This window comes from Podarcis liolepis (assembly GCF_965112155.1).
Source record: "Podarcis liolepis genome assembly, chromosome: 6".
Classification (NCBI taxonomy): domain Eukaryota; kingdom Metazoa; phylum Chordata; class Lepidosauria; order Squamata; family Lacertidae; genus Podarcis; species Podarcis liolepis.
The window spans coordinates 75052643-75074840 of NC_139559.1; the positions used below are offsets into that span (position 1 = coordinate 75052643).

Sequence of the window (22198 nt, forward strand, 5' to 3'; positions counted from 1 at the left end):
GTGTATATATATATATATGCTTTCGTAGATTTTCACGGGTACAGGAATGCAGGTTTTGGTGTCTTCGGGTGTCTTCCCGTGTAAGAGTTGGGGTGTCTAGGCGACGTTTCGACGAGGTCTCACGCGTCATCTTCAGGCTGGTGCTTTCGGCTTCTTGTTACTGGAACAGAGCAGGATCTCAGTGTTTGAGTTCCTATAAATACTGTTGAGGGGGTGTGGTGTATAGCCTCCAACGTTCTCTGCCCAGAACGTTGGAGGCTATACACCACACCCCCTCAACAGTATTTATAGGAACTCAAACACTGAGATCCTGCTCTGTTCCAGTAACAAGAAGCCGAAAGCACCAGCCTGAAGATGACGAGTGAGACCTCGTCGAAACGTCGCCTAGACACCCCAACTCTTACACGGGAAGACACCCGAAGACACCAAAACCTGCATATATATATATATATATATATATATATATATATATATATATATATTAGATAGATAGACAGGCCAGAGGCTTCCATTCTGTTAAATGAAAGCTGCTAAAAACACCCTACTGATGTGTTTTTAGTTTATTGCTGGATCTAATTTTTTAAATCTTTTAATTGTTTTACTAACTATTTTATTGTTTTACCCTTTTTGTAAACTGCTATGAGGGTTTGTTTTGTTTTTACAGTCAAGCAGTAAATAAATTTTATGAAATAAAAAAACACTCAGGAGGTACGTACAAACTGTAAGGGGGGAACGAGCAATTATCGGTTTTCTTTTCCACCTCTGCTCATGAGCTTGCTAGAATTTTATGCTTGCTGTTTTGGTATAAGCATGCACTCAGTCAACCTATATTTTAAGAAGAAAAGTTCAACCAGTTTTATTGTTTTATTTTTGCTATTTGGGCATACCTAATTACTACACACTGCTTTAAAGACCAAAGCAGACGTAGAAAATTTTATTGAGCCGTATTTGATTTAGTTCCAAAAGTCCATAGTTGGGGTGGAGGGAGTGGTCTCTCAGGAGAGTTACTCAAGGCAGGGAAAACTCAATAATCACATATAAGGAGGTTAATTGCGCCGGAGTGTTTAACTGGAAATTCCTCCATTGCTACCCTGTTGGTCGCAGCAAGATTACTAAATTCTCATCAACAGTGAGTAAACAGGACATCCTACTTGTTGAAATCTACCAAAGATTAGGAAGAATGCAGGCACAACAACTAAAAATAAGCAAACCTGAACTAACTGAGAAATATAGGCTTCAACTTGGCAAAGCTAAATACTGTGAAACTGCAACTCAGATAAGAGCTGAAACCCAAGGAGAAAGACAGACACACAAGACCAAGTTGCTGAGCCATAAACTGCTACAGCTTGTACAAGAGCACGTGCAGGAGGAACAGAAGCCCAACTTAATTCGTTCTGCAAGTCTCTTCGTCTTGCGAGTTTTTCGTCTTGCGATGCACGGTTTCCCATAGGAATGCATTGAAAATCAATTAATGCGTTCCTATGGAAACCGCCTTCAGACCAGGTCCGGGGACAGTCTGTCCCCCGACCTCTTCTGAAGGCTGGGGGGGGGGACAAGGGCTTTTCTTCCCACCCCCAGCATTTTAAAAAACCCCAGGACAGCGGAGGACTTCTCCGCTGTCCGGGGCGCTTTAAAAGCCCCTGGGAAGGCAGGCAGGGGGGGACAAAGACTTTTGCCCCCCGTCGGCCTTCAGAAGCCGGCGGCGGGAGGAGGTGTTCCCTCCCCACCGCCCGGCTTCGGAGCATCGTTCGAAGCCGGGCGGCGGCGGGAGGTGTTCCCGCCCCGCCACCCGGCTTCGGAGGAGCCTTCCAAAGCCCGGCAGCGGCGGGAGGAGGTGTCCCCGCCCCGCCGCCAGGCTTCGGAGGAGGTCCGAGGACAGTGGGGAAGACGCGCTGCGCTTCCCCGCTGTCCCGGAGATTTCCCTATGGGCTGTCGTCTTGCGAAGCAAGCCCATAGGGAAATTCGTTTTGCGAAGTGCCTCCAAAACGGAAAACCCTTTCGTCTAGCGGGTTTTCCGTCTTGTGAGGCGTTCGTCTTGCGAGGTACCACTGTACTGTGCCTGCAAAAGGTCCTGTTCACTCAAAAAAAGTTTTTTTTGAGTTTTTGTTTGTTTGTTTTGCCTGCCAATGCAACATCTGAAAAGCATATAGTCATAAATAACCAAAGCTGTTACACATTAATGGAAGTAGATATGGGCATGATTTAATTCTTCCGCAGTCCTGTTTTCTTTTCACTCATAAAGTAATCTTTATGTAATTATGTAAAGTCATCTTTCAGACAGCACAGCCTGTCTGAAAACTTTGCTGTCATGGGTGGCTTCTGTATATTGCAAGAGGCTGACCTTACTAGACAGTATACTATGTACAACTCAGTTTACTTGATTTTCCTCTACCAATTCAAATACCAGGGAGATATGGAAAGCCAAACTCTGTACTTCAGGGTTACAGTGATTTGTAAAAGAAATAAAAATTTATTTATCGTAAAGTTACTACTCAAAGCCTATGATAGAATATTCTAGCTAAGTGGAAGCCAATTATTTATACTCATTTTCAATAAAGGATTCCCAAAATTATATTTATGAAATGCTAATTTAGTATGTTAAAAACAGCCATGTATCAGCATTGGTAAACTTTTACTTCAGTTGAACCCTATGCTCAATGTAGTAAGTGGTAAGGTCATTCAATAACCGGGCTATAAAGATAAAGAAACCACCTTGCAAATTGGAGTGATAACTGAAGAGTATTCACTTGCTAAAGAAGAACTGAGGAATGTAACTTGAAATCTATACAGTTTTCTGACCTATTTAGTTAGAATAGACTTTTGCAATGACACACATTTTAAGCTATGTTTAGCTTCTTCTTAAAAGATTAGAAAGCTGCATTCTTGATGGAAAAACAGTAATGATTGTCCTATATCACATTTTAATTCCTTGTACATTTTTATTCGATTTTATAAATAATATACACAATCATACTTTTTACCTAATTAGCAACTGTGTCATCCACAAATATTGTAAGAATTATTTCTATCCCTTCATCTAAGTCATTGACTGATGAAAAATGTTGAAAGTGGGTAGGACAAAGCCCTACAGAAGAACCCCCCTGAAAACCTCCCTCCATTTTGATGAGGAGCCACTGATGAGCACTAAGTATGGTTTTCCAACCAGCTGTGAATCCTTCCGACAATACTATTACCTAGCCCACATTTAAGCCACATTTAACAAAATTATCAAGGGGTACTCTGTCAGTCACTTTGCTGAAATCAAGATAGATTACACCCACAGCATTCCCACCATCCATTAACCTGATTTTAAAGAGTGATAAGATTAACAAGATTTATTCTTGACAAATGCTGGGTTCTACTAAGCACTTTCAAACTGATTCCCTTCTTCTCTGTTCTAGTATCTTCCATGGTATCAGTCAGAAGACATCAGTTGAAATACCCTCTTATACTATTAAATCTGCTTCCATGAAACACCTGTAAATTGTTTCAGGAAAGGATAATTTACATCACCACGTTTGTTTGACTGTCCATGGATAACTCCAACCACAATTCTATTTTTTTCCTTCATTTATTTTGACCCAGATGGCATATCCACAAGGCTACCATGTTCACTCTCATGAATTCTCTGCAGATATGGCCATCTTTGACATATAATGCTACTCTCTTTCTGTTGCACCTATTCTTTTTTGAACAATTTGTAACCTTCAATTATTACATTCAAATCACATGAGTTTCCCCACCAAGTCTGTTATGCCCAGCATATTGTATTTATCTTCCTGTATTTGGAGTTCAAACTCATTTATTTTCAATATGCTGCATATTAGTGTATAGTCACTGAAAGCCTTGCAAATTCTGCTCCAATCTCTCTCCTGAGATTTTAGAGTTTGCTAGTCAACCACACAATTCCCGCTGTTCTCCCACAGCACACAGATCCCTATCTTCAGTGCTTACCTTTTGAACTTACCTATCTCCAACTGCTACAGAATTTAGTTCAAAGCTCTTGATCAGGTTCATATTTTTTCTTTTGCCAGACACTTTTTTCCAGTCCTAGTAATTTGCAGCTCATCTCCTTCCAGTAGTCCTTCTTAAGGAAGCTTGCACCAGTCCCGGAAACAGAACTTCTCCCATCAACTCTAATAACTTGAAGTATTATTCTCTCTCTTCATAGCCCTCCACATTTTATAAGTAGAAATGGCATGACCACTACTTAAGTTCCAAGTCCTTCACTTTCATCTCCAGAGCTTCATACATACATATGATAGTCATAGTTGTGCTAGGCAGTACTGTTTGATCTCACATGGTGTGCAAGAAGGAATAATCAGCAGTTTTGGTAAGTCTGACAAACCTGTCCCTCACTTCCTGAATTCACACAATGGGAAGGCAGCTTATGTCACAAGTTAACAGGTCTGGTACATTCACAAGCCACTCTGTACCTCTCAGTAGGGAGTCTTCAACCACCACCACAACACTTCTCTTACTTTTTTGCAGGCTATGCCTGTCACCTTTGTTCTTGAAGCACTGAAGAGTATTCCTTCCCACCAAGAATATCTTTCTGTAGCTATCCAACAAGATGTTCAAAGCTGTTCTTGTTGAATTAATACTGAAAGTTATTTCTTAGCTCTATTGTTCAAACTGTCTTCTGATTCTCCTGCTCCGGTCTTTCTTGCAGTTTCTTCGCAACTCCGGTTGTCATCTTCTCTGATACTCTTTCTACTTTTGTCTTTGTTACAATGCTTCCAATTTCCTGCTCAAGATCTCCTTCTATTCTCCAATGAGGTATGGAAGTATGGAAATTTGCTTCTGTTATCCTCTTTTCATCCCTTCCAACAGAGCAACAGGGTTATACGTGCAGCTGGTGTGGTCTACGGTGCTTTCAGGTAAGAAACTCACATTGCAGGCCACCACCATTAGAGTCCTTACTGTTCATTTTCTTGGCTCTGGTGCATGTTCTAACACCCACCTCCACTGATGAAGCAACCTTCCTTCATCAATCGTTTATTGCTTGAAAGTTACCTGTGGTGAGCTGTTTAGGAGAGAATTTTAGCCTGCTAATAAAATGAGTGGCTCCATTTAGCATGTGGTGATCCCTGGCATCATCAGCAAAGGGCGCTGGGAAAGCCTGCAGAGCAACTGTTACCTTATCAGACACCTGACCTCTCATGGCAAAGGGTGAATCCAGTGTTGCTTCAGGGGTTACAAGACTGCAGTAGGCCTCACGGTGCACAGCATAAAGACTTCTGTATTAGTGTGGAATTTCTTGATAACATTTTCACTCTCACTTTTACAAAAGGTTAAACAAATCTCTGCCTTATTAGAAAATCAAAAGTAGGACCACACAGAGAGTCTGTTCTAAGTAAGTCTAGGATCTTAACTTATTCACGATGCTGAGGATCTTTAGAGAAATGCAGGAAACTTTTCTTTCAATTTAAGGAATCTGAATGTGCAAATATTTAAACTCATATCACATGTAACAAAATCCAATATTGGAAGTGTCAATATTGTTTCTCATCCAAACAGGAACAGCAACTTTCAAGATCACAAATATACTAGAAGCAAGTCAACCACATCAAACCCCATACTTTCATTATACTTCATATATGACCGTTTAAGCCTGTGATAGCCAACATGGTACCTCCAAATGTTGCTAGACTACAACACCCATCATATCTGACCATTGCCAAAACTAACCGGGTTAACTGTGTTTTAAATAACATTGCTGTATACCAACAGCATTAGAGTGCATCATGTTGGATATTCCTGATTTAAGAGCAGAAACTAAATGCTTACCTAGTGGTAAAATCTTTAAATCCCTGTAAACAAAGCCTGGTATAATTTTTAAGATGGCTATGTGCCAACAGGAGGTTTAAGAGCTAGTATTTATTTTTATTTTTGTTACAAGAAGCTTCCTAAAATCACACCACAAGTCCAAGAAAATAGTAGCCTGGCATATGTGACCAAAATATCAAGCATGAATGCAAAGGAGTGGGGGTTCTTTTTAGGCCCCTTTTGGGGCTGGGGGAAGGTATCCTCCAGAGTAGCATCTGACATGTAAGGAGATATAAAATCAAAGTGAGCTACTCTTTTGGGCATTAACACAGGACTCTTCTTTCCAATTACAGGGACGCGGGTGGCGCTGTGGGTAAAAGCCTCAGCGCCTAGGGCTTGCCGATCGAAAGGTCGGCGGTTCGAATCCCCGCGGCGGGGTGTGCTCCCGCTGCTCGGTCCCAGCGCCTGCCAACCTAGCAGTTCGAAAGCACCCCCGGGTGCAAGTAGATAAATAGGTACCGCTTACCAGCGTTCCGTGTGCTGCGCTGGCTCGCCAGATGCAGCTTTGTCACGCTGGCCACGTGACCCGGAAGTGTCTCCGGACAGCGCTGGCCCCCGGCCTCTTGAGTGAGATGGGCGCACAAACCCCAGAGTCTGTCAAGACTGGCCCGTTCGGGCAGGGGTACCTTTACCTTTACCTTCTTTCCAATTAGTGCTGCACTAAATACTAACACTTAGATTTTAATGTCAAAAACCTTTGGAAGATGCAAAATCTTCTCCAGACCTTCTGCCTTTTATTATTATTATGTTGTAGAGATATTACACTGCTGCTACATCATTTGGGGAAAAATAACTCTTCTTCACCAAAAATAGGAATCAAGTGCTGAATGTGATAAAGCCAAAGGTGATTGGCTACGTTACTGAGAGCAAATGAAGCAGTATTTTGACTTCCGTTTGGATGTCCATGAAGAGGGGCAAAGAACTTCCCAGCTCCCAAGGCAATCTACATTTTCAGCAAAAAGTTTGCTTCCTATCTTGATAGACTGAAGAAATACTTCCCTCTCACAACAAACATGTTTTTTACCCTTTTACCCCACTCCATCCCAAAAAAGTCACCCAAGGAACAGCTCATGAAGGGGTTCATGAAAATATTACCAAAATTATTTCCCTTGCCCTTCCATTTCAACTTGGAACTAATTTCAATACTTAAGGTAAAGGTAATTTTAAATATATTGCTACATCATTAATTTTGATCCCTGCTTGGAATCTTATAAACAAGAAATGTGTTTACAGTGCTCCATAATTAACATTTACATAACTCAAGTTTATAATTAGCAACTTACCTAGCAATTAAAAATTGCCTCCAGGCTACTGCACTGATGCAGGGATATAGCTACATGGCTCTCCCACTCTAATTCTATTTTAATATATTTATATATGATTTCAAAACATGTATTACCCACTCTTCAGCCATACCTCCCAGAGTGGCTAAATAAATAAATAAATAAAATAAAATAAAATCTGACAAACCCAAATTTGATGGACAGTTAAAAGTCCAGCATAAAAAGAACACATTAATTACCATAGATTCCGGCGTATAAGACGACTTTTTAACCCCGGAAAAGAGGTTAAAAAGTTGAGGGTCATCTTATTCACCGGGTATGGCTTCCTCCAGGCATGGAGCCCACCGCTGCTTCGGAAGCTGCCAAAGCTGCCGCAGCAGCAGCAGTGGACGGCCCGCTCTAGTTTAGTATCGCTGGGCAGCTTCACCGGGCAGCTCCCTCCTGGCGCAGAGCCCGCTGCCCACTGTCACTGCCCAGTGAAGTGTATAAGACTGCCAATTTGGGGAGTCGTCTTATACGCCCAGTTGCCTAATACGCAGGAATCTACAGTATCTACTGGCTAGTTAAGGTGACAGAAGAGAAATAATTCAGCACTCAATTTCTATGACATTGTACAACTGTATCATGAAAGCTTGAGCATGGGAATTTCTCTTTCCCTCATAGTATTGGGAGACAAAGGCTCATGAATAAATAATAATAATAATAATAATAATAATACATATATACATATATACATACCCATCCCAGCCACTCTGGCAGGTACCCCCTTCAGACCTATCTGCAAAGCTGATACCAGTATTCAAGGGTAACTATTCACAATAAGTTCTATTATGCACTTAATACAGGGGTCAGCAACCTTTTTCAGCTGTGGGCCAGTCCACTGTCCTTCAGACCACGTGGTGGGCCAGACTATATTTTGGGGGGGGAAATGGACGCACTCCTATGCCCCACAAATAACCCGGAGATGCATTTCAAATAAAAGCACACATTCTACTCATGTAAAATCATGCTGATTCCCGGACCGTCCACGGGCCGCATTTAGAAGACGATTGGGCCGCACCTGTCCCACAGGTTGCCTACCCCTGATTTAATACATTCTTAAGCATTGTACAATGATTAGAACAGATCTTACAAGCTGAGACATATGACACTAAAGCAGGTGTGGGGAGCTTGTGGCCCTCCAACTGTTGCTGGACTACAACTTTCATTACTCCTGTCTACTGTCCATGAGCGGGAGTCCCTTCCCTGCACTAAGGGAAGGCAGGATGAGGAGTGGCAGTGAAAATATGCAGATTCAAGTGTCAGTTACTAATAGCTATATGATGACTACAAAACAGAGTCCTTGCAGGGAAGGAGACATATGACAGTTGATCCTGGCCTGATTGCTGGAGCGGGCTTGTATTTCCCCCCTCCTCTCCTGCTACATCCAGGTATAATAGTTATGGACAGTGGTAGTACTATCAGTAGTTCAAAAAGCCACCCAAACTAATAGGATATAGCCATTCTTTTAGCAGAGGAAACTTTATAACATTTTGTTATTTGAAATGGTGTTTCACCTAGGGATGGAGAGGTAAGCTGCAAAGAGGAATAGGAGACCTGGTACAAACGACACGTGTTGCTCTGACTTCCTAAAGCAACACAAACCTGTCTGAAAAAAATACGGGTGGGTGATAAATCAGGCATGTCCAAAATCCGTTTCGGGGGTCTAATACGGCCCACCAGTCCATTTAATCCAGCTCCAGTAGCAGTATATGTCCTGGGGGTAAAATCCTAAAAAAAACTTCAACGACTTTGGTCGGCCTTCAGGCATGTTCACTTCATCAAATCTGGCCATCTTTGAAAAATGTTTGGGCACCCCTGACATAAATGAAACACAGGATATAAAAACAGATCGTGGCTGGATGACACAGTGCAGACAGGCAGAAAGCGCAAATGCCTGCATGAGTCTTTCCTTGATGGCAGGTCCCTCTCCAAAAAACAATAAAAAATAAACTGTGAGAATCCCTTTTTTTAAAGTTATGCAGACTTGGACTCAGACCTGGTGTTGCACTAAATAAGAGCTCCTATCATTTAAAGAAGGGACCAAGATCCTTGGTGGAAGACGGGGGAGGTAATGTCCAGTGATTCTCCCTTTCCCCTGCAGTCCTTTATGCCTCCTCCCCACAGTATTACAGAGGGTTCCCCAACCCTCCAGAACAGATTTTTAGGGGGAAAGGTATAGGGGGCCACAGAAGGAATTGGTGAAGACTGCCTTACCACCCCCATCCCATTCTGCCCATGTGAAAGTCCAGCTGGTGTAGTTCTGCTCTGGGCAACTCCAAATTCCATGCATCAGTATTTTATTTTTTTACAAGTACTGTATTAGGCATTTGATATTTAAAAACTTCAGTGCTCAGATCCTAAGAAGGCATAATAAACATTGTTTGTCCAGATGTTCATTCTTCTTCTGCAACATGGATACATTTTGATGCTACAATGAAAAAAGTCTCCTTTCAAAAAGCATCACTTACCAGTAACTACTATGCTGCTCATGTTAGAGTTCGGACTATTGAGTACACTGCCTGAAAGAAGCTCGTCAGATCCTCTCTAAAAAGAAAGAAACAGTAAGCACTTTGCCATTTAAAAATGCAAACACTAATATTAAGCATGTAAGTTTGAAATATCTTTTTTAAAAAAATAAAAAAATGAGTATCTAGGAAACCTAGTTAGAGGCCTGATTCACATCAAACAAAAGTTTAAAACAAACTATTGCTTAATGTGAATGAGCAGCACACTAGTGCAAACAACTCAAATATTCCTGAGTACTCCTCCCCTCCTCCTGCCATGACATGGACAAAACAAACCAGAGCTTGGCTTGTCATCCAAATTAAGACTCCTAGTTTGTTTCCTCCTAAACAAACCAGAAGCGATAACCAACTTCTCACTGCTTGTGGTTTTTTTGGTGGGGGAAACAAAGTACGAATTCAGGTTCAGACATGGGAAATGAGAACCTCAGGAACTTTTGAGCAGCATGCAACAGCACAGAGCTTGTTCACGTTAAATCACAGTTTGTTTTAAACTATGGTTTAAGGTGATGTATGAACGAAGACTTATCAGATTTCCTCCACCACTCTTTTCAGGTAGCCAGTCAAAATAAACTAAAATTATTAACATGTAATTGTTCATCCAGTCCAATTTCTTCACTGAAAGATGGCAAGTTACTCAACAGCCTATGGAAAGATTAAAATGTTTTAAGCAACTAAGAGTGCATCAACTTCAGTTAGCATCCTTAGCTTGCAACAGTCATGAAAAAAATAATATCTACATACAATCAAAATGATATTTGTAAAGGAACCTGATTATTATTATTATTTTGCTATGATTTCTAATCTAGCTATTTAGGTCCCATCTCCTTTTTGGTCTTTTCCAGTTTCAAAATGAACTTTTCAGACACAACAAGAAATATTCCAAAGACATAAATCATAAAGGGTCAAGTTACCCTTAAATTTGTAAACTAAGATCAATTTCTTGCAATGCATATGAAATGTGACAAAGTATATTATTTTGCTGCTTCCTCATGTTGCAATCACAGTAGACTTTTTTATTGATATTTTATTTAAATCTGATTTTTGCTTTATATTTCAATTAAGTGATTTTTTAACAAGCAGGATGAAAATGAAATATGAACTTAATGCAAAAATGTAAATTATATACTTATCTTAAAACTGCATATATAACCCTTTTCAAATATAATGGCTGTGTTCAGCCACAACATTAAACTATGATTTGGTGCTACATAAACAAGCCTTAGACTCATACAATTCTACATCTCTGGCATAGCTACAAATGGTGACTAGAAGCATTTTCTTCCATTTTCTACAAATCAAGATTTGCCAATATATCAAAACCATTGCAAACTATTGTTAACTTTAACTATAGTTTGTCCAAACAAGTAAATTTCAAAAGGTGGTTTACAAACCGCTCTTGGACCAATGAACGATAATTAAAACTAAGGCTAAAGTCGAAATGTAGCTCTAAACCATTATTTAGCACTACGTTCAAACAAGAACATTGAATTAAAGTCTGTTTCTATGTAAAAAGAAAACAAATTCACTTCAAAGGGCTATTAATATAAATACGTTACAAGCAGTCACAGATTATGTTCTCATTGCAGGAAATTATGAATCAACAAAATTGCCTGGATATTTATTTTCTTGGAGCCCTGTTTAGGAAATATATGAAGAAGATATCAATGAAAATCTTAATTCAAATCAATGATTTAAGTCAACTTTTCTTCTTGCTCATTTCAATAATAATTTAAATTAATTTATTCACAAAGCCTCCCAAGTGGATACTATCACTTAGAAATGAGCCCCAAAGTAAAGTGATAGCTAGTAATGTTTTTGTGACTGGCGGATGTTCTCAGTAGTCAGCCCCGCTTTCACATTTCGCATCAGCTGAATTTCCAAATTGTTTTCAAAAGGAAGCTTAAGTACACCAAATACGACTGAAGTTGCTTGAAGGCACTGCACATTATGGATGTCACCTATGCATCAAGCAGCAACACTGAATGTAAAATAACATCAAAGTGTGAAGCTGATCCTTCAAGAAGCCAACCCAATTCAGAACAGGTTCAATATTGCTCCCATGGAAAGATATGCCATTATCAGCTAATGACACTTCTCTCTTATCTTGTCAGTTTACTAATGAACATGCTATGCACCTATTCAGGACACCTATGCCCACATCTGGATTTAATGAAAAGAAATGAAAAAGAGCTTGGTATCAATCATATATTGATTGCAGCCATCAAAATGAGTTCTACCAGTAGTTTCATGAATGTGTTGAACAGTGCAAAGCACAATACAAAACCATGAAGGACACCATAGAGTAAATGCCATGATACTGAGCTACAGTATCCCACCATCACTTTCAGTTCCTTCTTGGTGGACAGATTCTGGTATAACTCAGAACTGAGCCGGAAAACTGCTCCAGGACAAGCAATCCAAAAGTATGTAATTGGTAATGGTATCTAATGTGACTCTGAAGTTATGGAAAATCAACAAGGATGCTTTCCCCTGGCATTAATCATCCACCAAGCTGTCTCAAAAATGAAGCAGAGGTCAGAATAAAGTACATCGAGAAGATGAGGATCACTCAGGAATGCCCTAGAGCTCAGCAGCCACTACCTGCTTGATCTCTTGAAAGGCAGATTAATCACCACGCAATAACTGGGAGGGGGGGAGGAGGATCACAGGCCAAATATGAAAGCCAAGATTGATCCTCAGATCACAGGTTCACCACCCATTTCCATAAAGCCCTAGCCAGCATGGTTCATAGTTAGGAATGACAGGAGTTTTAGTCCAAACCATCTGGAGGGCACCACCTGGGGGAGTACAATCCCAAATGAGATTGAACACCGTATTAGCGGTCATACCAGTCACCTACCAACAGCACCTCCATCTTGTCTGAACGGAGTTTAGGTTGTTAAATTTCATGTAAACCACTACTGTCTTCAGACACAAATTCAGTATGCCCGTGTCATCTCATATGCATTGATAAAATGAAGAAAGAGCCTGGTGATAATCCCTTACCCAAAGTTATATAGAGCATAAGGCACAAAAGGAAGTCCTAATGGACTCCAGAATACTGATGCAATGGCTCAGAGCAATAGCCCCCAGCACCACCTTCTGGAACTGTCTAAGCAGGAAGCAAATTATTGAATCATGGCCCCTCCAGTTCCAATACTAGGTAGCCCCTCCAGCAGTATACTATGTTTGATGGTATCAACTGCTGAGAGATTCAGACATACTAGCAGGATCACACTTCACTTTTCCTTCTCCTAATAAAGTTCATATAAAATAACAACCAATGCAGTTTTAGTTCTGATGACAAGCCAGAAGCTATACCGAAGTCAATCTATTTCATCATCATTCAAATTATGCCTGAATTTTACAGTCACCACCCTCTAGCCATAGACAAACTTTGCAGTACAGGGAAGGTTTTATTTGAACAACAATCATGACTATATTTGGTGTCTAGAAAGAGTTCCTTTGGAAATGGCCTCAAACCCACCTCCTTCAAAATGACTGCAACTATTTCTTCTCACAAAGAGGTATTAATCACTCCCTGAATCCAGCTGGTCAACCCTCTCCTTGATCAGCATAAATGAGTCAGGAGAGACATGGAATTGAACCGACAGGCTGAATTTAGGCTGTATTCCTCGAAACACCTCCGTATCTTGAAATTTATCCCCAAAAGAGAGGAAATTTAAATTGTATTCCCTTCCTTAAGCACCATAGTAGAGTAATAAATTTGGTTAGGTACTTAGCTAGTGCCAATAATACACTGGGTACAGTCAAAGATCTGATTCTACAAATATTAATCTTATCCTTGCACCCACAAATATGTAGTATCTTAGCAGGACATTCTTGTCTCCTAGGCCTACACAGAAAATATCTGTTCTAGATTTGCCACAGTAGAGAGATTTTTTTTTATGCCATCTGTCCACATAGCTGAAACAGGGCCATAAATTCTCTCCAATTCTCTGAGCCTATCATAGTAGGTCAAGTGATGACTCACCCTTTAATCTCTTTAATTACTAGGAAAGCATAACACAGGCATTTAGATTTTTGAATAGCAAGAAGAAGAAAAACTTTGAATTCCCAAGTATTCAAAACCTTATCACCTCATTAAGCCATTAACTTTGGAATAAGAATAAGAATAGTAACATGTTAGCTAGGGCATTTCTACATGATTAAAGAACATTGCAGAAATACAGAAGGCGTTAAAAAAAATCTGTGGTGCAACCATGCTGGGAATACTGTGTCCAGTTTTGTTTGCCACACCTCAAAAAGGAAAACAGGAAAAGGTGCAGAAAAGGTAACAAAAATTATTAAAAAAACAAAAAAGGGTATCATTGGACTTTAAAGACTAACAAGTTTATTATGGCTTAAGGTCCCACAAGAGTCTTTATTCTTGCTCTTTTTACAGCAACAGGTTATCATGGCTCCAGAGATGGAGCAACTACTCTATGAGAAAAAGTTAAAGCAGTTTTTTTAGTTTTAGAAAAAAAGGAAGCAAACAGAGGACATAGTAAGAGGTGCATGGTGTGGAAAAAGTGGATAAAGAGAAGTTTTTGTCCATCTCACATAAATACTAGAACTCAGGGTCATCCAATTACGCTAAATGTTGGAAGATTCAGGACACACAAAAGGAAGTAATTTTTCACACAGCACATAATTAAACTATGGAATGCACTACCATAAGACATTATGATGGCCGTCAATTTGGATAGCTTTAAAAGATTAGGCAAATTAATTTATGGAGGAGGAGACTTAAGTGGGCAGAGTGTTCTCCTGTTTATATTCTGCTTCCCATTGGTCTCTGATTGGCAGCTTTGAGAACGGGAGGTTGGACTTGATGGGCCCTTGGTTAGATCCAGCAAGGTTCTGAAGTTCTTATGAAAGGCATGAGAGTAGTCACATAACTTTGAAGGTTAAAGTAATTTTTGTATATTACTTTGCCTCCGGAGCCATTAACTAGGAAGGAAAAGTGATTTTTTTTTGTTAACCTGCTCTATAATGCTCACTGGCAGTGATCATATAGATATGAAAAAAATCATTTATAAAATAGGTTGTATCTCGTTACAGACAATTTTAAGTAAATCAATTCTTATTCATTTAAGCTGCCCTCCTAATGCTTTCTGTAGACTACACACAACATTTCTTTGCCTAACAAAAAAGATACTATGATTATAGAGTTCCAAGAATTTAGGTAAGTTGTTTTCTTGAATGGAAACCTGGACCTGAAACGTATTTTCATACACTTCCACAGTACAGATTTTGACCTTCCTTGGAATAAAGTTCTTGTCATTATCTCCCATGCCTCAAAAATATTTTTATTTTTTTTAATCAAGTGGGTTGTGTGTTCCAAATATTTCCAAACAAAACTGTGTAGGTGGTTTCAAACAAAAAGTGATTCAGTCTACAAGTCAAATACGGATTTACAAAACTAATAGCCTAGTTTCACTAACAGAAATAACTGCAATAGAATATATGGTGAAGCACTGTATATTTGTACAAATATACCTGTCCCATTATAGCAAGGATCACATAAATCAGCAAAACCTATAATCAGCTACTATTCAAACAGCAATTCCTATACTGATAACTGGAATAGGCAATATACATTTTGTAAAGCAGAACTGTAAACCAGCAATTTCTTGTGCTTTTTGCAGGCAAAAAATGGAATCATCACCATAGCCAAGAAGTTGCCAGATGGAAACCCCTAAACCAAAATCAGTCTAACAAAGGCCAGCTTTCCCACCAGCCCATACAATCCCTCCTCTAAGACTTCGTTGCCAAGACTCATATCCAGATCTAGCCATTTTAAACATGTTCCAAGGAGGAACAGCAATATTAGGTTGTTAGGTACACAAAAAGTACATCCTAGACTCATGCTTTTGGAAATATTCTAGAATATTCGCACAAATCATTTAGGGCCTATAAAATTTTGTCTATAGCTCTAGTTAGAAGAGTTCATGCAAATTAAACTGTATGACTTGCCTTGAGGAAGAAAACTGTGATCATTTCAGAAAAATGTGTGCGCCCAATGAATCCATACAGCCAGACAGATTTTTAACTTGCACTGCCCAATTTTCACTTTATGAAAAGCCATTTAACAACAGAGCTCCATTCAATTAATTGGTTTTTTGAATGTCAGTCAGCTGGTCAGCTACAAAGCATGCCAGGAAATGTTTTGCTTCCCACTACCATTGTATTCTTATAAGTTATTAGTTAATATGTATTACTTTATTTTAAGTCATTTCCAGTTAAGAGGCGTGGTTAATGACATGCTTATTCTGCTGAAGAAGGCAGCAAGCCAGACAGTCCTTTGACCAGAACTGTGCTGATATCACCAATGATGCTTTTGACAAATTAAACTATCTCCTCAAAACTGTCAGTTCAACTCTGCAAAAGGCAAAATGCCATCTGGAAGAATGACAGTTTATATTCTTCTTAGAGGCAGTTGTGTTGAAGAATATAAGATGGGTGCTCCCAGAATTCAATTCCATTTTCAAAGTATATATGCTTAGCTATGAGAGATTCTACTCCTGTTACTGGTCCAAATATGTTCACATGCTCCCAAAAGAAAGGCATATTCATTTTATAAGCACAGCACTGTACCATAGCAAGCTTTATCTAAGTCAGGTATGGGGTAGAAGACATCTCAGGATCCACTGGTAGATGAATAATTTACAGTGGATCTAAAGGGTGTCTGGCTATCAAATATTTAAGAACAAAGGAAGCTAGGGAAAATAAGAGTGATTTGCATGTGAAAGGATTTCAAAAGCAATTCTGATACTGAAAACAAATTCCTAGACTGAATGTATGCTCAGAGGTACATTGTTGCTTAATTCTTTCTCTTACCACCACCGTTTTTCAAGCACTGATGTAGTACGGTATATGAGGTTAAAGTGCAAAGCACCTGGCCTTTACCCCATGTTAATCCGAACTTACAATTTTACAGGTTCCGTGTTTCAGAGCAGTAGTGTTTTTAATCAAGACTACCCAAAATAAACCAGGATCTCAAATACCCCAAAATTCAAGGTTATTACTACCTGTTCTCCTAGTATAATCTGTTCTCAGATTAGACACTTTTGAAGATTCTTACTGCAGGTCCAGTGCAAGCATGTTTTTTATCCCTGTGAGAATTCTTTAAGATTACATGTTCCCATCTTCCATGTTAATTCCCCTTTCCATTTCATGGCCTGCTTTTGCTAGGATGTAACATTAGTTACATTGGTGCAAATACATAATTAACATTAACCAGAATCCTTCATAACCAGGGTTTGCAAACCCACTTCAAAGCTTGCATACAGGAGCCACCCGGTTTAACACTAATGCTACATAATTACTATTTCATACATAAGGTTAGCTCACATCATTTAATACTCCATGTAGAAGAAGGCACACAATACCAATTACCATGGTTTGGTCCTTGGTTGCTCGAACCATAGCTTGGGTTTGGATTAAATGGTAAACTGCAGTTTGTGGAGAATCCAGAACCCAGGATTAAGTAAAGAAATCATGACATATGAAGGGAAGCAGGAGGGTGACTTGGAGGTGTCTGCTCATGCATGTAATGTCAAACCACAATTTGGCAATATCAGAATCACACATGTAATGTAATACCACAGTAAAAGCAAGCCACAAAAGAAAGGAAACATGAGTGCACAATCTACAACATATAGTGGTACCTCTGGTTGTGAACGGTATCCGTTCCAGAGGCCCGTTCACAACATGAAAAGAGTGCAACCTACAGCGGCGCATCTGCGCACGTGCGGGTTGCAATTTGCCACTTCTGCGCATGCACGTGACGTCATTTTGCACATCTGCACATGCGTGAGCCACGAAACCCGGAAGTAACCCTTTCTGGTACTTCCGGGTCGCAACATGAAAGAACGTAACATGAAGCAGACATAAGAACGTAACATGAAGCCAACATAACATGAGGCATGGCTGTACTTCCAGTCTGCGGTCTAGAAACTGAGAACATTATGGCTACCTTTGGGTCAGTGATTAGAATCCTAGACCTTTGCAATGTTCATAATATAGCTAGAATCTAGATCCTTTCAGTCCTATTTTATGAACTCTGCATTAAATATATTAAAAACTCTCCAATTCTAGTTCCACTTAAGTCACACAGTCCCTACAACAATTACCCTGCAAAGGGTATATCATCACCAGTATATACACACACATATATACTGAAGGAGAGGGCAGTGGACTGTTATTGTGAGAGCATGGGTTATACCAATCCTGCAACGCAGCCCACAAAAGGGCCCAGGGAGTCATACGGTTTTTTACTATGAGGGCAGAGAGGTCTGCCCTTGGAGAGGGAGATGTGATTTCCTAGGCCTCCAGTATGAAGTAAGGGAAAGGTACGTAGCCAGTTCTGTTCTGACAGAGCATGAACACTGGAAAGTGCAGAAAGAAAGCATTCCAGAAGAGGCTGTGGATCCACATCTCCTCTATTCCCCAGACACACACCTGGAACATGGGACAAATTACACAACTAGCAGAAAAAGGAAAAGGAAAAAAAAAAACACCACAGGTGTGGCCAGGCATGGAAAGAGGCAGTTCATCCACTTTCAGTTATGTCCCCCACCGACCCTTACAGATTGCTCTGCACATATTGAATTATCCAAGCACAGGAAATTGAACCTATGTTGCTGTAAATCTAAAATCTCTTTTGATACCCACATTTGAAATATCCTGCCTGGCCGGACAGAATGTTGCCAGACTGAGATAAATTGATCAAAAGACCTACGAAAATATAGCCAGTATAGGACTCGTGAAACGTGTATTCTTTGCATACTTTAGGATTGTTATTGGAGGAGAGCAGTGTTCTTGTGTTCTTAAGAGCTGCATGGCAGACAGAAATCCAACTGGTTAAGCCCTTTCTGGGATGGAAATACAATTATGGGAAAAGCTTCTGTTGACATTCTGTCAGTCAGTCATTGTATTTGTGTATGGCCCCCAGAATGATTTTTTTGGGTGGGTCAATGACCCTTTATAGAAAGAAAAAGTTTCCCATCATGGCCTTATACTTACCAAACAATCAAATTCACATAGGGTTACAAGGTCACCAGACATGGTTAAAGTTTTCCCCACTATGGCAAAATGTATTCAATTTCTATTTAAGTTACAGAATTATTTTTAAATTTGTATCTATAAATATAAATTAACATACACAAGTTATTTGCAGATTGGTCCCTCTTTTGTGGGTGGGGCAGAGGAATCAATCCACGTACAGTGTACTAAGAGCAGAAAATGCTGCTGGCACCCCTGACCGAAAGTGACCGGGACAAATAGTCAACATGACAAATTAATATTTCATACCAAATTTAGGATTATTTATTAAATTCATAACCTACCTTCACACCAACTGCAACATCAGTGACAATGCTGAAAAAGAAAATAAATTTTTAAAAGGGGGAATTCACTTTTATTTCTCTTTTCTAATGAGAAAGGCATTCTCTTTGAAACCAAACATTCAATATATTTTATTGGCATTAAAATGCTTACTTGTAATAATTTAGACTTACTCATGAGATAGTGAAGTAACAAGGTGGCAAGAACTACCTTGGTGCCACACATACAACCAAACTTGGATTGGTGATAATGGGAGCCAAAAAGGATAAAGAATTAACTTTTGTTCATGTTTTCTTTACAACTGTAAAACCACATACAAGAGAGCAAATCTGACCTAGGCAGATCCAATCAAGCCCAACAGACCAGGCTTATAAAACTAGATGTAGAGGAAGTTCTTTTCCATGTCTCAAAACTAGAGTCTGGAGTCACTGAAGCTGAATGGTGAAGAAATCAGGATAAGCAAAAGGAAGCACAGTGGTACCTTGGTTCTCAAACTTTATTTGTTCCAGGAGTCCATTCAACTCCCAAAACCGTTCAAAAACCAAGGTGTGGCTTCTGATTGGCTGCAGGAGCTTCCTGCACTCAATTGGAAGCCGCACCGGACGTTCGGCTTTTGAAAAACATCTGCAAACTGGAACACTTACTTCCGGGTTTGTGGTGTTCGGGAGCCAATTTATTCGACAGCTAAGCCATTCGAGAACCAAGGTACCACTGTACTTCTTTACACAGTACATAGTTAACACTATGCTACTATGAAATGTGATGATTACTTCAGAAAGGTATTAGAAAAGTTAATGGGGGGGAAAGGCTATCATGGCTACATAATGGCTATACAGTGGACGCACGGGTTGTGAACATGATCTGTGCGGTATGCACGTTCACAACCCGCAGCATTCGCAACCCGCGTCTGCGCACGCGCGGGTTGCGATTCAGTGCTTCTGCGCATGCGTGACCGCTGAAACCCGGAAGTAACCTGTTCCAGTACCTCCGGGTTTCGGCAGTCCGTAACCTGAAAAACGCAACCTGAAGCGTCTGTAACCCGAGGTATGACTGTATGCTACCGCCAGCATTTGAGGCAGCACACCTCTGAATACTAGTTGCTGGGGAACAAGAGTGAAATAGGAGTACTGCCCTCATGTTGCAGGCATCTGATTGGCCAATGTGAGAAAAGGATGATGGACTAGATAGGGCTTTGGCCTAATCCAACAGGACTCCTCTTATGTCCTTAATGTCAACAAAGAGTTGCACAGGCAATTCAGCAAATGGATTTTAGCAAGGCAGGGCAAGAAACTTCATAAAGCCTAGAACTAGAACCCGGCACTGAATGTGGATGTAGCAAATAGCTGCTCAAGAAAATACAACTTGTGCGTATAATAATCTTGCCCGCTGCCCATCCACTGGCTTGGTTTCGAGTTACATGCAAGCCTGGGCCACAGAAGTTGACTAACTTTCCCAAGTCTTAGCAGGGCTCGTCATGCTCCTGTTATGATCACCAACCATCATGCCATTATCTTATTTCTTTTATATGTATAACAAAAGCCAGTGCAACCATTTTATCATGTACACAAGAGCTGGCCGGCTTCATTTCAAAAGCAGATTCAAGTCTGGCGAAGGCAGTAAAAAAATAATAATCAGCCCTCTATTTACGCTGTCACTGAGCAGGGCCCAGAAAGCGGGACTTCCCAGCTTCCAATAAAAAGAGGGCCTTGCCTGTGATACGTCCACAAGCTGCCCACCCAAGCTCCTCACCACCAATGGAGGGAGGCCCTTTGCCTTGTTTCCATATGGCTGACGCCTGCAATCCCTGCCTTCCTTTCCTTCGGCTTGGTCTGCCTTGTCTCCAGCAAACACAAAGGCATCTTTTTTTTCCACCTTGGGAGGTTGGGAGAAAAGAGGTGGCATGTACACACACAAGGCCCCAATGGAAACAAAAGAGCCTCCTTCCTCCTGCTTCCTTTGCCCCAAATGGGGGGCATCGCTGCTGCTGCTGCTGCTCCTCTGTCACCCTAACCCAAATGAAACAATGGGGAGGGGTGAGCTCGGGAGGGACGGGACGAGGGAGGAGACAAGGGAAGGGAAGAAAAGGGCGTTCCCCATAGGGAAAGGGGCCAGTAACGTGTGAACGCGGGGATGCCACGGGTCGCGGGGATGTAACAGGGGAAAGAAGGGGAGCCTCTTCCCACAGGGGCCTTGTCTAGCCCAGCATCCCAGCGGGGATGCCTCCTTCCAGAGGCCCAGGCCTCTGTCAAAAGGCAAGACCGGCCCCCCAACCACCGCCCCTCACCCGGGGCAGTGACAGCCGCCTGGCCAGGCGCCTCCCCCCGGGGAGAGGAAAACACCCACACACGCCCCTCTTCTCCCCTCCTCCCGGGACCCCCAGGCTTTCCTCACGCCCCGAGCCCGGCAGGCGGGAAGGAAGGAGCTCGGGAAGCGCCCCTGACACGTAAGGGATGCCCCCCTCGAAAAAGGGGGAGAAGGGAGGCGGGAGAGGCGGCGGCGGCAGCAACTCTCTCCTCCCTCTCTTCCTCCCGGTGGCGGCAGTGGCGGCGTCGGTCCCTCACTCCTTCCCTCACTCACCCGTCCATCGCCGAACAGGACAAAGCGCTGGCGACCAGGGCAGGGAGCCGCGCAGGTAGCGAGCAGCGAGAGAGCGAGGGGAGCGAGAAAATGGCGCCCGGGCCCCAACGGAAACCGCCGAAGGTTGCCGAGCGCTCTATCTAGCAGGCTCCGCTCTCCCCATCAGACCCGCGGAACTCCTTTGTTCTCAGTGGGCATGCGCGAAAGGCCTCGGGCATGCGCAGTCCGCGCGGCTGAGGGCTTTTGTGTATGTATATTTCTTGCCCTCAGAAGGCAAACGGGGGTGGGGGGAGATGGCGAGAGAAATGGGACGCGCGCACACACAAAAAAAGAAAAAAAGAGCGGGATTTGTCTTTCTTTCCCTGTGTTGGGCTTCGAAGCACGAGTTAAAAGGGGGAGGGGTAACCTTGGGGGGGGGTTTGAGGCACAATTTCCGAAGGAAATTATTTAGGATCCCTGCACCCTGGAGTTTCATCTCTGCATATTGATATGCATCTCTTTGTTAATAATGATTATTTGCACGGGGAGAGACTCCATAAATTGTCTACTTAGACCTGAGGGGGAAAGAAACCCTCTCATACACTGGGCCTT

At 41.4% G+C, this 22198-nt stretch overlaps 1 protein-coding gene and 1 long non-coding RNA gene across 8 annotated transcripts in view; both read right to left on the minus strand.

Annotated features, from left to right (window-relative positions):
• The window catches only part of PTBP2 (polypyrimidine tract binding protein 2), a 55417-nt gene extending 33617 nt beyond the window's left edge, over nucleotides 1-21800 (minus strand). For 3 of the 7 annotated variants that reach the window (XM_083511154.1, XM_083511153.1, XM_083511151.1), the window contains exons 1-3: nucleotides 21608-21791; nucleotides 19033-19063; nucleotides 9623-9698 (exon numbers count right to left, since the gene is read on the minus strand). In XM_083511154.1, the coding sequence (XP_083367280.1) occupies nucleotides 9623-9698; nucleotides 19033-19063; nucleotides 21608-21615 (115 nt within the window). In that variant the 5' untranslated portion in view covers nucleotides 21616-21791. Of the gene's footprint in view, nucleotides 1-9622; nucleotides 9699-19032; nucleotides 19064-21607 lie in introns of all 7 variants that reach the window. The other 4 variants (XM_083511157.1, XM_083511156.1, XM_083511152.1 and 1 more) reach the window with 3 other exon arrangements.
• LOC310710410 lies at nucleotides 1804-9611 on the minus strand. Its single transcript, XR_014528048.1, has 3 exons — nucleotides 6468-9611; nucleotides 5922-6105; nucleotides 1804-5873 (listed from the first exon to the last, which is right to left on the minus strand). It is a non-coding gene; the product is annotated as an uncharacterized lncRNA (long non-coding RNA).
• Nucleotides 21801-22198: the final 398 nt, after the last annotated feature.